General features: G+C 34.1%; 1 protein-coding gene across 1 annotated transcript; it reads right to left on the reverse strand.

The window, feature by feature from the left end:
- Positions 1 to 4,631: 4,631 nt before the first annotated feature.
- LOC128556775 (uncharacterized) lies at positions 4,632 to 12,848 on the reverse strand. The gene is made up of 3 exons (XM_053542455.1): positions 12,689 to 12,848; positions 7,435 to 7,604; positions 4,632 to 5,198 (listed from the first exon to the last, which is right to left on the reverse strand). Exons 1-3 carry the CDS (start codon positions 12,762 to 12,764, stop codon positions 4,950 to 4,952), a joined length of 495 nt encoding a protein of 164 aa, XP_053398430.1. The 5' UTR covers positions 12,765 to 12,848; the 3' UTR covers positions 4,632 to 4,949.
- Between the last annotated feature and the right edge of the window lie 3,544 nt (positions 12,849 to 16,392).

Here is a 16,392-nt window from a genome sequence, read left to right on the forward strand (position 1 = left end):
ATGCTGCGGAAATTGCCATATCTATATTACCTAATATAGTTAACACTAAAAACTTCTAAGGGCCATAACTCTGGTGTTACTTGGGCAATCTGTCTGAAACTTGAAAACTTGATGGGCCCCATAACCTAATAGTGGTGAACATGTATAAGAAGTTTGTTTGAAAAAAATCGAAAATAAGGAATGAATTTTTTTACTTGGGGGGTGGGGGTGAGGGGGCGGAGTCGGGGGATCGGGAGGGGGAGGGGTGTGATCAAGGTAAGGGGGTGACCAGTGTGGGTACACAACTTCACATGTTTACAATAAATGTTCATGGAAAAGAATGAAAGAAATTTAATGAAATTCTACCAAATGGTAAGTTTGTTATGTACAAATATGTGGATTTTTAGACAATTAAAGGGCAATAACTCTTAATTTACAAATAAATCCGAACGAAATTGTGTGTACACAACCACATTATGGTGATCTAAATTCTGTTGAAGTTTCATAGTTCAAGGTCAAATATATCAAAAGTTATGCTGCAGAAATTGCCATATCTATAGTACCCTATATAGTTAACACTAGAAACTTCTAAGGGCCATAACTCTGGTGTTACTTGGGCAATCTGACTGAAACTTGACGGGCCACAAGAACTCATAGTGTTGAACATGTATATGAAGTTTTAAACAAATATTCCTAACCATTTCCTAGATATGTCTCCGGACGGACGGACGGAAGGACGGAAAGACGTCCGGACGGACGGACGGACAACGCCAAAACTATATCCCTCCGACTTTCGTCGGGGGATAATAAAGAATCAATGATTTCTTAAAAGCATTATGAAACTTTGATTTTATTTGTACATTGAATTTAGTTTATAAAGAAGTCGACGTACATTTAGAATTTATGATAGAATTTATATAACAGAAATTGTTTAAGATTTGTTATCAGTAAAAATATGGTTTATTATATGTTTTGCCCGTAAGTTCGCTGTATCTGGAGCACCCGAGCAAAAATGACACCCCTATTCTAATGTATTCATGCGGTAAAGACTTGTACATACGATGGGTTCGCTCATCGTTATCATAACAGCCTGTTTCATTAAGTAAATTATGAGACAAGGTTCTAACATTAATACTTATTTTCTGATAAACATTTTAAAACGGCTCGCTTTAACAGCAAACGAATATAAGTGTACCAACGTTGTAAGTAATCTAAAATACTCTGTTTAATGACTTAAAATGGAATATCTATAGTACATTGAAGATTCAAAATATGACTTAACTCATGGGTATCCAATATATCTTAACCTATATAGCAAAAATACGGTGTATGATCGTTCCAAAATTTGTCGGAAGATTGCGAAACTTAACGGACAAAGCATCTAAGTAAGTGTTCTGTTATGGGGGATTTTTGTACCTCAATTTTCTTTATGAATTAACAACACATTCAAGACAGTTTTGTTTAAATTATTCCACGGAACTTTTCAATAATTTGGTAACCTTACACACATATTTCCCTTGCAATGACAGTGATTTTAAAACTAATGTGACGTGTTAATGTGTTTATTTATGAAGAGAAATGTAGATTATCACTTTATATTTAAGATATGACGATATTTTAATCATAGCAAGTTATCTGAAAAAAGTATCGGTTTAGTTCGCTTTTTATCCGTGTTCAGCCAAGTTCGTGCGGATTTACTAGTGTACTGAACAGCAAAAGAAACTATCCAGATGTATAACTAGTATATTTTGAAATAAAAAATTGATTTTTCAAATTTGAATTGTTTCTTCATACCAAAATTACACTTGAAGATCTTCACGTGATAAATTTTTAAAAATCAATCAACCGTGAAGCCAGTAGTCCCACAATAGCCGTTTGAAAGGCTATATCTTCTGCACGTCAGTTGCATTGTAACATCCCAACTGGGCGCTCGCGTTAAATTTGATTCAGTCGTGCGGTGCAACCAACAATATTTTTTAAACTTTATGCTGTTTTTCCGGTTAGTCAATTATCAATATTTCCAATGGTAAAAATTTTTCACAAAGAAAATTGTTTATTACAGGCGCACATGAATTTCGTGCAAAACGGCTATTGTGGGACTACTGATTTCACTGTTGATTATTTATTTAAAATTTTACACGTGAAGTTCTTCAAGTGTATTGTGATATGAAAAACACAAGTGATTTATAAATTAAAGATTTTTAATAAAAAATACCTGGATAGTTTCTTTTGCTGTTCAGTATATTTATTTTGCCCTATAGATATAATGTTTTGTCAGGTAGAATTCCTATTGATTTTATATGTCTAGTGAGATTTGACTATAAAGTAAAGTAACATTTGTGGTCATATTTTTGAACATCTAACTAGTCTACTCGAATCAGTTTGAAATGCAGGTCACTCTATACACTTTTTAGCTGATCACTTTAAATACTTCGACAAAAAGAAGAAAACAGATGCTGTCTAAGTTTTACAAAGAATGCTGTAATTTATGGCAAATGCCTCAGACCCTCCCACACCCCTCCCGTTAAAATGAGAGAATAATTATGTAAAGTCCATAGGGCTATAACTACCGAAATAGATAATCGGACATGAAAGTCCTCAGACCATATACGCATGCCCATTTCGTGTTGCTGATGTACACAAAGTTTCATTTCAACTGGATAGAATATATAGGAAAAGTTAAGTTGTTGTATTATTTCGTAGTCTAGAAAAATACCATTACTTCAAAACAATAATCAGAAAAGAAAGTCGCGACAATATCGTCTCAGCCAATAGATTTCTGCATTATCTGAGAAGTCATTTTCCTTAGCAGAATGATTTTACCATTGACCACTTAAAAGTTAGGTGCTTGTAAACCATTTCACATGCCCTCAAGTGCTACACTGAGTAAATGTTTATTTCATTGTTGAAGTTAAAGCGCTGAAAGTTATATATATGACGCTCTTTTTCACAATTTGTTTATTTTTGTACCAAAACATCATTTCAATAGGCGACTTGAATGATCACAAGAGTGACATATAGCGTCTGAAAGACTATTTTACTAAATTAAATGTCTGTTGCCGGAATGTTGAGCTGTGATGTAACGGAATAATATAAATATTTCTAAAAAGCATTTCCCATCGCATTTTCGCTAAAATTAAATGAATATGTAATCATAATCTGAAACATGTGCAAACATGCGTCTTATTTGCTACTCATGAAAACAATGAGATGCCAAAATAGCTCCATACGTATCCATTCGCTTCTCTTACTTTTCAAGTCCCCCCAAGTTTCTTCTCAACAGCCCCTAATCTACTATTAATGTTCTCAAGAATTTTGACAATGTCAGCGTTAAAAGGCTCCTTATTACTTTTCGCCATTTTGTTGGTAGTGGGTGGATTAGAGTTATTCACAGAGTCCTCAAATTCACTAATGTCCTTACTTGCACTAGCAAAAGCACCCTCTTGTAAACGACTTACACTGTCCTCCCCATATAATACTGTGTTAGTTTTCCTTAAAATCTCACTGATAGAAACACGGGCCTCATTGTTTACGTATTTTGCGATTGTTCATTTCGCCATCACTACTATTCCTTTCTTTTCGTTTCCTATTTGTCTTTTTAGTCATATTAATAAGTGCACTATCATAATGCTTATTGTTTCCGACTTTTTGTCACTGATTATAACTTAAATTATCACTAAAATATCCAAATTCTCAATTTTCCCTATCAGATTGTAACAAGACGACGGCCATTACCGATTACATCACGTGATCTCAAGCCCCTGCAACAGTAAATACGGGGACGGGGCATAAAAATGATACGGTAGAGACCTGTTGTATTTTTTCTCATTCTTTTTTATTAGACTCTCCATCTGTACATCAAATTTTAAATAAAAATCATCTGTCCCGTTTCATAATTTTCATTATAAAGCAAACGCGATTAAGCGATTAATAAAATTACTAAATGTAAATGTGTAATTGATCATCTGTTAACTATACAGTGAGTACACGTTACGGAAATATTTAATAAAAAATAAAAACAGGTTCCTTGATGCCGTGTATACTTTACGCTGTCGGCACTTTACACGTACATAATACCGTACAGTTTATATTTATCAAAGAAGAATAGAAATGTTTTTGAGTCAAGTTCCTTTTTGTACCACGTTTCTCTCCCAGAGGATTGACAACATTTCGATCTGACATTTTGAACGACTAATGCTTCCGCCAAAGAAGTTAATTTTTTATACAGTCTAATCGCGATTATCTCTAATTAATCCTTATTAAAGAGTTCTATTTGGTTTATCGACATAAACATGCCTTTGGCCATATTAAAGATCCAAACTGTTCAGACTAATTAATTCATTAGTATGAATTAAAAGTAATTTTCATAACGTCTCAAAAACGAATGACCGATAACTAAAGAAATCTAATGTTTACAGCAAAGTATCATTATTATGGCACGACAGCACAGTTTGATAATCGCCGGACCTTTAATACGTCGGCATTACGGCTTAAAGGTTTAGAAATAAACATGGACATGTGTTAAAAACCAGTCACAATCACAATGACATGTGTGAACTTTTATCGCATATTTTTCTCACTTTGACTTATCGAGTTTACAATGCACTTGAATTTTATTGACGGGACTGAAGATCCCTTTCGACAAATCGGCAAGTCAAAATTTGACGTAACCGGAGTTGAATTATATTTATAAAAAAGGAAATTTAAGAAGACTTGAGAAAATTTCTTAGACTTAAGCGGAATTTCAAGGTAAGCGAGTTTGAGATACCGTGTTTCTAATGTATATACACGGTTTATAAATTTCTCATTTACGCCAGATTTCACAACGGGTTACAATGATTATTGAGAGTACTGATTTATATTTAACATTTGTAGATATCAACAGAAGAAATGTGAAATTCATTTCTTGTGTGTTTTCGACGATTCTCTCTCAGTTATATACTCAAAGTAAAAAGTTATATAAGGTAACACTACACTTCCACTAACTTAAATAATGATCTGTCATCAATTAAATTGTGCTTTGATGTAACATATTGGTCGGAGTCTAATCGAACATATCGGCCAGTAGCTTTTGTTTGTATCCTGTAGTAGTCCTGTCCGTCTCTGGAAACGAGGTAACGCATGTGGTCGTCGTCGGTGTTGTCATTACCATTTAGAACCGGCGCATGCGAACCAGCTACACCATAGCCATCGTACATATAGTTAGGCATTGCAACAGACTGAAAGTAGAGTAATAAGTCGAACTACAAAAGTAGAATGAACGTCATTATTGTTTTCATTTATGCTTCCCGTGAAAAGGAATGTTTAAAAGCCGAAAGAGCTAGGGTTTATGATTAAACTTGACATTGTTTGAACATATATCATTTCATACTCTATGATTTAATTTTTATGTTCCTTTATCCTTCTCGGATCCAGAGTGTTTGAAAGGCATTTCATTCATATATATATATATATAGTAGAGAGAATTTATACGAAATAAATCACCACCATAATATACTAGACCAATTACGACAAAGCGCCAATGTGACTAAAGTACATCTCCTATTACGCTACGCATAGGATCTGTGAACGACCTATTCATGGCCTCTTTCTGACGACCCTTTTGGTAGCCAATCAGAGCTTAGCTTACAACATTTTGTAAATCTACCTATAGCCTTGACTTTTGATATTTACAATTCTTATGTCGCATTTTGTCAGATAGTCGGTTAGCTCAGTCGGTAAGCCACTTGCTTTGTAAGCGAGGGGTCCCGGGTTCGAGCCCTGGAATGACTGCATATTTTTCTTACTCTATTTTTAATTGAACCAATCAGACGACTGGTTCGTATGTCAAAGAGTAAGAAAAATTTGCAGTCTGTCCAAGGTTCGAACTCGGGACACCTCGCTTACAGAGCAAGTACCCTACTACCGACTGAGCTAACCGGCTATCTGACCTCTTACGACATAAGAATTATAGATATCAAAACCCAAGGCTTTTTTAAGTTTGCAGAATGTTGTAAGTTAGCTTTTGATTGGCTAGTGGAAAGGTCGTCAGAACGAGGCTATCAACAGCTCGTGTTCAGATCATAAGCGTAGCGTAATGGGATATGTACTTTAGTCAGATTGCATTGAATATATAAAGATAGATTGCGTTAAGGGATATAGTTAAATTCAGAACAGTTGACTTTCCCATACGCGAGATCCACTAGGATACAAGTTCGCATTATAAATTATTACATGGTAGAGAGAATTTATACGAACTAAATCACCACCACAATATGCCAGACCAATTACGGCAAAGCGCCTAGCAGTACAAACGAACAGGCACATGCCACAGCAAGTCCACTAACCAAATATGATTAGTCTCGATGCTACATTATATACGAGCCCGAATTGTACTACACATTCGTACTGGTTCAACATTTTGCATATATATACTCAAATCCCTGTTTTCTTGTCTCAGAAATCAGTTGTGACATTTAGTCTTTTTAACTGATTGGGACCAGAGAAGCTATATGTTCTCTCTCTGAAAGTTAACTGGATCTCGAGTTTACATTGAATATATGGAGATAGTTTGCATTAAGGAATATAATTAAATTAAGAACAGTTGACTTTCCCATACGTGAGATCCGCTAGGATACAAATTCGCATTATATATTATTATATAGTAGAGGTAATTTATACGAACTAAGTCACCACCACAATATACCAGACCAATTACGGCAAAGCGCCTAGCAGTACAAACGAACAGGCACATGCCACAGCAAGTCCACTAACCCATTAAGATTAGTTTCGATGCTGCTTTATATACGAGCCCGAATTGTACTACACATTCGCGCTGGTTCAACATTTGCATATATATACTCAAATCCCTGTTTTCATGTCTCACAAATATAAATATATTTAGATTTATTTAATGCAACACATCTTACCACGTTCACTTACATGTTTTAGACAAAAAAGCAGGTATAGAACCGAAAGTATATTTGAAGTTCTTATCACCACCACAATCTATCAGACTAATTACGGCAAAGCGCCCGGCAATACAAACGAACAGGTACATACCACAGCAAGTCCACTAACCCGTTACAATTAAATTTTCAATGTTAAACATATCTGTTGTAACTGTATATGCTTCTTTTGCATGATCTTTTTACGGTGTTGAAAAGATTAACCTACCTGAAACATGCAATATATTTTGGTTAAACAACGTTTGATTAAACAACGTGTTTACATTTGTGGATAATTCATATCTTTTATTGCTTTCAGAGTGTAGGCAGGTAATAAGAACTTCGAATATACTTTCAGTTTTATACCTGCTTTTTTGTCTAAAACATGTAAGTGAACGTGTTGAGATGTGTTGCATTAAATATATCTGACAATCAACCTTTTTGGTATCTGACCTGTTTTTCCATCAGAATTGTATGGTCAAACTAAAGCCTTTTAAATATAAGATTAGTTGTATCTGATATATCTAACCTTTATTTTGTATGATCCGTCTGCCTGCTTTTCAAACATGAATTTGACATAATTATCATTTGGTTGCCAAAATGACGTAACTGCTTTCAATGTAGGATGACCTCCGTCGAAATGCCAAAATTTGTTGTTGTCTTTCACGTATATCATGAATCGTTTTCCTTCAAGATTCACTGAAAGATTAAAAGAATCAGTAAATAAGTATCTGTTTGATTTGTCTGCGGACTTCGCAATCCCGAAACGATCCATTATGCAGAAAGTCTGTCGCATCTGACGTATTCTAATCAAAAATGTTGTTAAACAAAATGGCTTAATATATATTCCTTACGCTTTAGCGATGTTGTAAGAGGTCCTGAGTAGGACATAACGTATTTCATTTTAAATGACCTAGACATTCCTCTTATTTTTTATTATTAATCTTTTAATATGAAAACACCGGTCCGATAGAGACTTTACATACAAATTAAACTCAGGTGCTTACATTATGAGACGAGCAAATCGCCTTTCTTGTGATATTCATTTTCTCATGTTTGCAGTCATGTTGATTTGCATTAATGCATTAGATTCTATTACATGATTTATTATATAGAATGCCTGTCTTAAGCGTTTATAGTTCGACCAGCCTATGAATTTTTGTTGGTCAATTGCCCCAAAATTTGCTTGTGAGTAAAATATTTCTTTTGAATTATTTCGCAGACGACAAGGAATATAATCCTTATAATTTTATTAAATAACTTATCACTATTCTATAAACTTAAACATTTAGCTTCAGTACTTTATGATAGAAGGAAGGCTCCGGGTACCCAACTCGAGCAATATTTCAGGCAGAGGTAGGTCCCTCAACAGATACACTGACTGTGCGAAACCAAGCATCCATGCTTAAAAGAATTAAAAGACAACTTAAGGTGATGTCACGTTTTGAATAACAAAAAAAAAAAACCCAAAGAATATTCAGTTCTTGCCAAAAACCGTTATGTTATGATTCAACCAAATAGTTTCCTTTGTCTACCAGAAAGGAACAATTCTTATATCTTAATATTGAGATTTGGTACCTTTATAACAGACAATAAACTAGAACAATAGAAATTCATACGTGACTTCGGTGAGTTCAAGCACAAATATTAATTTGGAATGTAAAGTAAGTTACGCACTACAATATCCGACCAAGATACTTACAAAAACAATGCATTTGCAGAATAGAGAGATAAGAATAATTTTGACAGCTCGTGAAAACTAATGACAAATTTTGACAGGTATATGATGACTCATGACCTAATTAAATTTGTTCTGTTATTTCTAACTTCCAGTTTGATTTTCATAAAAATGAGTATTCTATATTGTAGCTTACAACTCATAAATTAAAACAATAAAAGAATATATTGTTTCCTCACTGTTGTTTTGTCTATCTAAGTCACGTACGAATTCCTTTTGTTTCAGTCATTTGTCACTAATTAGAGCAACTCACAGTATTGCAATTATACAAAACACATCCCTTATTTCTACATAGATATTAAGGATTTATCTAATGAGCACATGTGTTGGAAACACAATTTTAATACCGATTGTATATTGCAATAATGCTAAACTATCTCAGCCGTGACGTGTCCTTAATAAGTACGTATAGAACCAAAAGAGATGGCAGATAGTTGAGTTAATGTAAGCAACCTAATACCCAGACAATATTATTACTTTTTATTAAGGACGTATGCTAGAATTTGGTGCGAAAATTTTTCCAATAACAGAATTTCTTCAAACTTTGGATATTGAAGGACAACCATCTAAGAAACAAAAATATGCAATAAAAATCATAGGTCACCGGTATCGAAAAAGAGTTATCTGCCCTTGAAAACCGCATTTCCCCCAAAAATGGCGTTTTCAAGGGCAGATAACTCTTTTTCGATACCGGTGACCAATGCTTTTTATTGCATATTTTTGTTTCTTAGATGATTGTCCTTCAATATCCAAAGTTTAAAGAAATTCTGTTATTGGGAAAATTTTCGCCCATCTCATATACAGGGAATTCTAGCGTACGCCTTTAAATGAAATTTGATAGGCCAATTCGTTTCACTCAACCCGGGGCACGCCGGTCACGTGGGCGGCAAGAAAAAAAATCTCGCTGGTTGATTGAAAAACGAACGTTTCGGCGTACGCCGGCCACGTGACTGCAAATATAAAAACATAAATTTCCAATTTATTATGATTTTCTCTTTCGGCATGTTCCAAATAAGTTAGCAAATAGTTCTTGCAGTCTGTTTCTACATCTACTGGTACTAACCCAAATTTCCAAATGTTTACCCGATTTTACATCGCGAAAATATATAATTTGCCGCTTTGCCTATCTCGCAAGACCGGCGCTCATCGGCGTACGCCGGATAGACCTGGGCAGTGCCGGGAAGCCAAATGAACGCCTAGCCGGTTGCACGCGGCGAAACGGCGTACGCCGCAAAAGTGAAACGAATTGGCCCGTAGTGATATTGGCAATTAGAGAAGGTACAAACATTAGATGGGTAACTCTATCTTAACTTTTTTGAATTATCTCCCTTCATGTGCGCGTTTGTTTTATTTTTGCAATGTTTTTGCGGCTATTGAAGGAAAATTAAATACACTTTACACAATATACCTCTTTTTATTCTTGTCGGAAGCAATTTTGAATAACTTCCTTTATATTCATACGTTCCTAATTTCTAAATACATTATACTACATGGCATACCAAATCAACGAATGTACAACTTATTTCAAGTAATGAACAAGCTTTTATATAATATGCTAAAGAATAGATCTATATAGTACCAGAGATCAATCAATGACACAAATAATAATCCTACCTTGCACTTACCTAAACACCTATATGACACAGGTAAAAAAGAACAATGAAATAACTGTATGGTTAAAAACTTAGTATGTCATGTCATTGTAATGTCAATTGTCACGATAAATATTGAAACGTACTTTTCTTGTTTTAATGTTTGATGTGGTACAGATAACATTATATCTAAATTTCATCTTAAAGGAGTTCATCACAATATTTTGTGCGCAGCTCAATCGCGCAGCAAGCGATAATCACTGTAAAGTTCAGGATTCGCCGCCGAAAGTGCATAATTGTCGGATATGCAGCGCACTCGCTAAAAAAATATCGTATGTACTGACAATATAGGTCGTGCATCCATATTTTACCTTTAAAAGTGATGGTGTTTTATAGGAGGTGTAGTGGTAGGAAGTGCTCGAATCGAACACATTGTGGACAGTCAATTTGAAAGTAAACTATTTCGTCCAGTAATGATGCAGCCGACACCAAGTCAAATACAATTCCAGAAAATCTTAACGAAGATCTATCTCCTTCAAGTTCAGATGTGACTTCCTAAAAATGTTGTTATACTTTTTGTGCCCCATCCCGTATTTCACGTAGTAAGACCAGAGTTATGGCCCTTGACAGTCAAGCTGTACATAAAGGGTCTAAACATTTGTGTCGCATCTACCTCAAAAGTATATGCGCCAAGAGTCATGAAACCACACAAGAATTAAATTCAGCATGCGAAGTTGTGCACCAGTGCTTTTATTGTAGGTTTCACTCAGTAAAAACAGATTTATGTCCCTTGACGTGGTCAAATATATACGTAAATGGCATGTGGAAGCTTGTGTAGCACGTATCTCAAAAAGTATTTGACCTATAGGCATGCAACCTTAAAGGAGCATTATTCCGCGTGTGAGTAAGAAGACTGGTTAAGAAACTGATAATAACATTGTGCAATTTGTTTTGTAAGAAAAATATGTTCAAAATTTTTAGGTGGGTGGGGTAATGAAAAAATACTTCTGTGGGTAGAGTGAATATTTTTTAAATTTTCTTGAAAACAAGCACGGGTTGATATTATTTTTTTGGTTTAGATTTTTTTGTCTTAGTTCTAGCTTACATAATATAAAATTTGGTAAAATTCTGTCCGCTAGTTTTTTCATATCATTAAGAAATACTTCGTGTTTTTCTCAGTTTCAGATACTTTCGACATCTGTCAAGAGTAATTTTTCTGAGTTAATATATCTATATGTTGATATTTTATGCATAGTTATAGTGGTTTCATTAATTATGATGCATAAACAGTAACATCAGAGTGAAACTTTGAATAAATAATTGTTTGCAGTAGTTTTATTATGACATGTATGGTTTGTTTCTTCAGACAAAAATACAGATTTGGTGTTCTTAATAAATTTTAAATATTGAAAAAAGAAGCACGGGTACCTATCATTTTTATTTTTTATTTTAACTTTTCATACATCAATCTATAAATATGCAAAGTTACAAAAAATTCTGTCCGCTAAAAATAATTGTGAAAAACATCTTTAAACAGTAAATCTGAATTTATTTTATGAAACTTAAAACATTTTCTGTTGTCATACAATATGCATGTATCTGACAATGTTTATATAATGCAATAAGTTTTTCCCGCAATACACAAGCTATAACTGGGGAGTGGATATTTATGAAAGGCTTGAAAGGTAGTGCTATATGCAAGAGCGGCTACATGGAAAATAAATAGACATTTTCTGAAAATCTTACACAACGTGCTTAAAAATGATTAAATCGAGACAAGTATTATACCCGTTGTTAAATGCTGTATATAAGCAACCTGCGTTAAAGTCTTAATCGTTTTTCATAATTCAAAGCTTTAGGTACTATGTCTATACAGTAGAGAATTGCAATTTTATCTATAAAATAAAGGTTGTAGTATTGTTTAAAACAATTACTGGGTAAAGAGCTAGAGCAATTTTCAACCCAAGACTTTCAATATTTTGCATAAAGTAAGAAATCTTTTGTTCTTGTGTAACTCAGTTTTACTAGAAGTCGTGTCGTTTTTGTTGTCTCTATCTTCTTTTTTATTATTTCCGGTGGCGTGGTGGGACGGGGGGTGGGGGGTGGTTCACAACGACGCAATAGTAAGTTATATGGCACCTTTCTTTCCAGCTTTTGATGGTGGAGGAAGTCCCTTCTGACATTGTTTAAAATCGAGCGGCCTCCTTGGTAGAACTCTCAACCGTCCATACGCCAGCTAGCTGGCTTCTTTAAATAAATAAAGTCTACACTCCAGCCGAGGTTTCGAAGCGACAACGGTAAGGGACAAGTGATTTGAAGCCAGCGATCTGTACGTGAAATTACTTGGCCACACAGGCCTCTGGGAATCATTCATTGGAGAGTTTCCAGTTGAAGGTTTTAGAATTCTGTCTGGGAATTAGTTTTGGCCGATAATGCTTTTTTCACATGCTTACCTACAGGGCATACAAACTGCTGTGCTGACCATTGTCCGTCTTGCCCACAGACCGATGTATTTGAGATGCCAGTCATATCATTGCAGGTGTGCAAAATCTTGTCCCCCACTTTCCTCTTGTTTCCTAAAACATTACTATTCGGATCTAATACATCAGGTTCGTCACATTCTGAAGAACATATCATAATAATATTCTATATATAGCATTTACATAATAAACATTAGTATAATTGTAATTCTATTTCAGATATCAAGGTTTGTCTTAGCCCTTAGTTACTATTACCAAAATCAAACTTCTTTTTCATCATTAGTAACTAATTTAAGCATGATATTGACAAAAAGCAACAATCTTATTTGAACCACTCTTGAATTTTTAACTGTCCAGTTAATAATATTTTGTATTTGTGAAGCTATTGTCATGGTTTTCCTGTTTTGCTAATCTGCGAACTAGTTTTAAAGGTATTCTCGGATATTTTATCAAGGAATAAAACTATGATTCATTTATTCTGTTTTACTTAATGAAATGAAACAGAAAGAGAAAAACTGACTTGCATGTTGCGGTGGACTTCGCTAAATTCGCGAAAATATATGACAAATCGTCCAATCGAGGACTTGACCGTCAAACTGTAATTACCTTAACTTGTGCGTTGTAAAAATGAGTAACATCAAAACAAAACAGAAGTGGGATTTGTCATTACATAGCAACTTTTAGGCTTTTTTCCCAACCCACAATGTTAAACAAAGAAAACAGTCTATTTTAACTTAGCACATCAGCAAAACTGTTTGAACAAATGGAGATGACAAAATAAAAATAACAAGAGATAAGAGAATTCCAAGAAAAAGGGTTTTCAAACCTCAAATCATTTTTAAGAAATAAGATTGCATTTTAATGGTTTCTTCCTAAACAATTACTACGCTTTTTTCTAGTTTTATAAACAGTTATCATTGACCTAACTTATTTTTCACATCTACATGATCGAAATGTGTCTTTTTAACTTTTTCTTTCTATATTTAATAACACTTTTGTTTTGTTATTTACATTTTTATCTCGTGCCCTTAGTGTGTGTGGCGGGGAGGGGGGGGGGGGGGGGGCTAATATAGTGTTGCTGCTGTCCGTAGGGACATTCGTACGTCCCGAAATCTTGTGTTTCTATCTCCCTCCACACTATTAGCCAGATTTGCTTAAAACTTTACTGCCACAGTTCAAAAAGCCTGACGGCAGATGACCATAAAGCAAAATCAATATGTGACTATTTTCACTGCAGTTATGGCCCTTGCTATATAGAAAACAGAGAAGTATTGTGTGCCCAACTCCTCCCACACTGTTAGTCTGGTATATTTCAAATTTTCACAGATGAACAAGCTTGATGTGCAGATAGTAAAAATGAAAGGAACGTTTGCTGCGACTATCTTACCGAGTTATGGCCCTTATGATAGTTTTGCTATATAGAATAAAGAGAAATATTGTGTGTCCAACTCCTCAGACACTGTTGAAAGGATATGCTTGAAAGTTTCACAGAATGAATACCTTCATGTTAAGATGACTAATAATAATGGACTTTTTTCCGTGGCTATTTTTTTTCTAGGATTTTGGCCCTTTTGAATACAAAATAGACCATAGTGAAGACATTTTGTGTGTTCAACTCCTCATACACTTTTCGTAGGAACGGGTTATAAGTTGCTCAGATTCACAACCTCATCTGGATATAATTTTGCCTCAAACATTTTATTGAACATCTTTCATGTCAAGAAGGTCTGTACTAAACACTTTGCTATTTAAAGAGTGGGCATCCATTTCCAATGGACACAATTCTAGAGCTCGTGTTATTTTCGTGTAGTCACGAGATAATCTTCTCTTCTTTTTTTCTTCCTCAAAAATTCAGGACTACAATTCAGTTTTGAAACCTTCACTATTATGATACTTCCTCCAACATATCGCAACTACACGTGTAGATTAGATGTACATTTCATAAAATGTGCCATTGGGAATACTATCAAAAAGTTACAGACAACAAGTGGTTCTGTTTCATTGCGTCCAATTATTTCTTCAATATTTTTATCATTAATTATTCTTTGTTAACTAATCATATATCTGTTACAGAACATTAGATTTTTTTCAAGTCGAATATCGTAAAACTAATTTATTATCTGTTATACCTTACCCGATATTTTACAGGTCACTGTACCACCTTGCATGACAAAACATGTTTCTGACATTGAGCAAACAGTACACTGCGGATCGATAAATTTCTGAAATAAATGAAATTGTTCAGTTAACACATCGTTTTTTAGTCAAACTATTAAACATTCTATAAGTTATTTCGAGAAATCAGCAATACTTCAAGCATACATGAAACGTAACATCTAGTGTACATGTAATTAGTATTATATAGAATAATTATCCTTTGTTTTGTATATTTACGTCGTTCGAGGTCACCAACATATTAATCGATCTGGTTTCTGCAAACAAATCTTTTGAGTCGGTATTCTTGCATAAAACATCTCATAGAGACCAGATATATTTATTATTCCGGTAAAAAACATTATTTCGCCATTTGCTGTCGACATGTTTTGAATATCCATAACCGAGGCACACAATCTATGCGAGATATCATATCTTCATTTATGTAAGAATAAATATTCAGCAAGTGAATTGCCCCGTGTATACATATTTTTTTTCCAAGTAGTTTTGATGCAAGGATGAGATTAAATGCATTAGTATCAGTTCACACAATAATATTTCAACTTCAAACACAGACCGAGTTATTTGGATAACGTATAATCTTAAAGAGAATGAGAACGTCTAGGACGGATTGTGAATGAAAGCCACTTATTCAGTTATTAAAAATCCAACGTATGACCTAGTGTTCTGGCACGTCATATTGTCTCTGTTTTTTATGTACATTTTGTACCTATTTATGTTATATAGATATAGCATTCCGTAGTAGTTGATATAAAAGATATTTAACGCCTCTATCTATAGGATAAACGTTTTCATATCACCATTTCTGGAATGCAAAATCTATTTTATTATACCGAAATCATTTTATCAGGGATCTACATCAATTTAAGCTAATAATGTAGTGAAATAATCATTTAAAGTAGAATATTAACGCCAATGAAATAAAGTGATACCACAAGCATTTCTTTGTCCGATGAAGACTATATTTTATGGCTAATATCACATGCGTATAAAACCATAACAGGGTTGTTGCATATGTGGTATAATTATTAAATGACTTATATTACATGTGCAGAAAAACAGTGATTTTGTGCACGACATAGTAAGTCTCTTCGTAATATCATATATTTTCAAGTTAAACCAATAGAGAATTTGCATTGTGCATTTATGTGAGATGTAATTATGTAAAATATCGAAAATTGAAAATGCCGCCAGTTTATACGATATTTTGCCCTTCATGGTATTAAATAATCATTATTTTTTGCTGGCGATGCGTGAAAGTAGAATTTAAAATTTATGACCACGCTTATTAGAACCGTGGGTAGTTTAGCATGTAGATTTTTTTTTAATGTGTGAATAACTAACAAGTTAATTAGGAATCGTAACTTTTTAAGTTCAAGACATTTATATTGCTATGGATAATTCTTATTTGTAGAGGCATGGTATCGCATATTGCCGAACGGGGACATTACATTAAACATTTATGAGGTATAATAAAATACAATATTGGAAATGTCACCAGT

The sequence above is a fragment of the Mercenaria mercenaria genome, chromosome 4 (genome assembly GCF_021730395.1).
Source record: "Mercenaria mercenaria strain notata chromosome 4, MADL_Memer_1, whole genome shotgun sequence".
Classification (NCBI taxonomy): Eukaryota; Metazoa; Mollusca; class Bivalvia; order Venerida; family Veneridae; genus Mercenaria; species Mercenaria mercenaria.

Excerpts from the sequence above, each read along its gene's own strand:
- LOC128556775 (XM_053542455.1), bottom strand. The coding sequence starts at position 12,764 with ATGACTGGCATCTCAAATACATCGGTCTGTGGGCAAGACGGACAATGG. Across the intron at positions 7,605-12,688 it reads GCAGTTTGTATGCCCTGTAG|TGAATCTTGAAGGAAAACGA; the intron begins GTAAGCATGTGA and ends TTAATCTTTCAG. Across the intron at positions 5,199-7,434 it reads ACGGATCATACAAAATAAAG|TCTGTTGCAATGCCTAACTA; the intron begins GTTAGATATATC and ends CTCTACTTTCAG.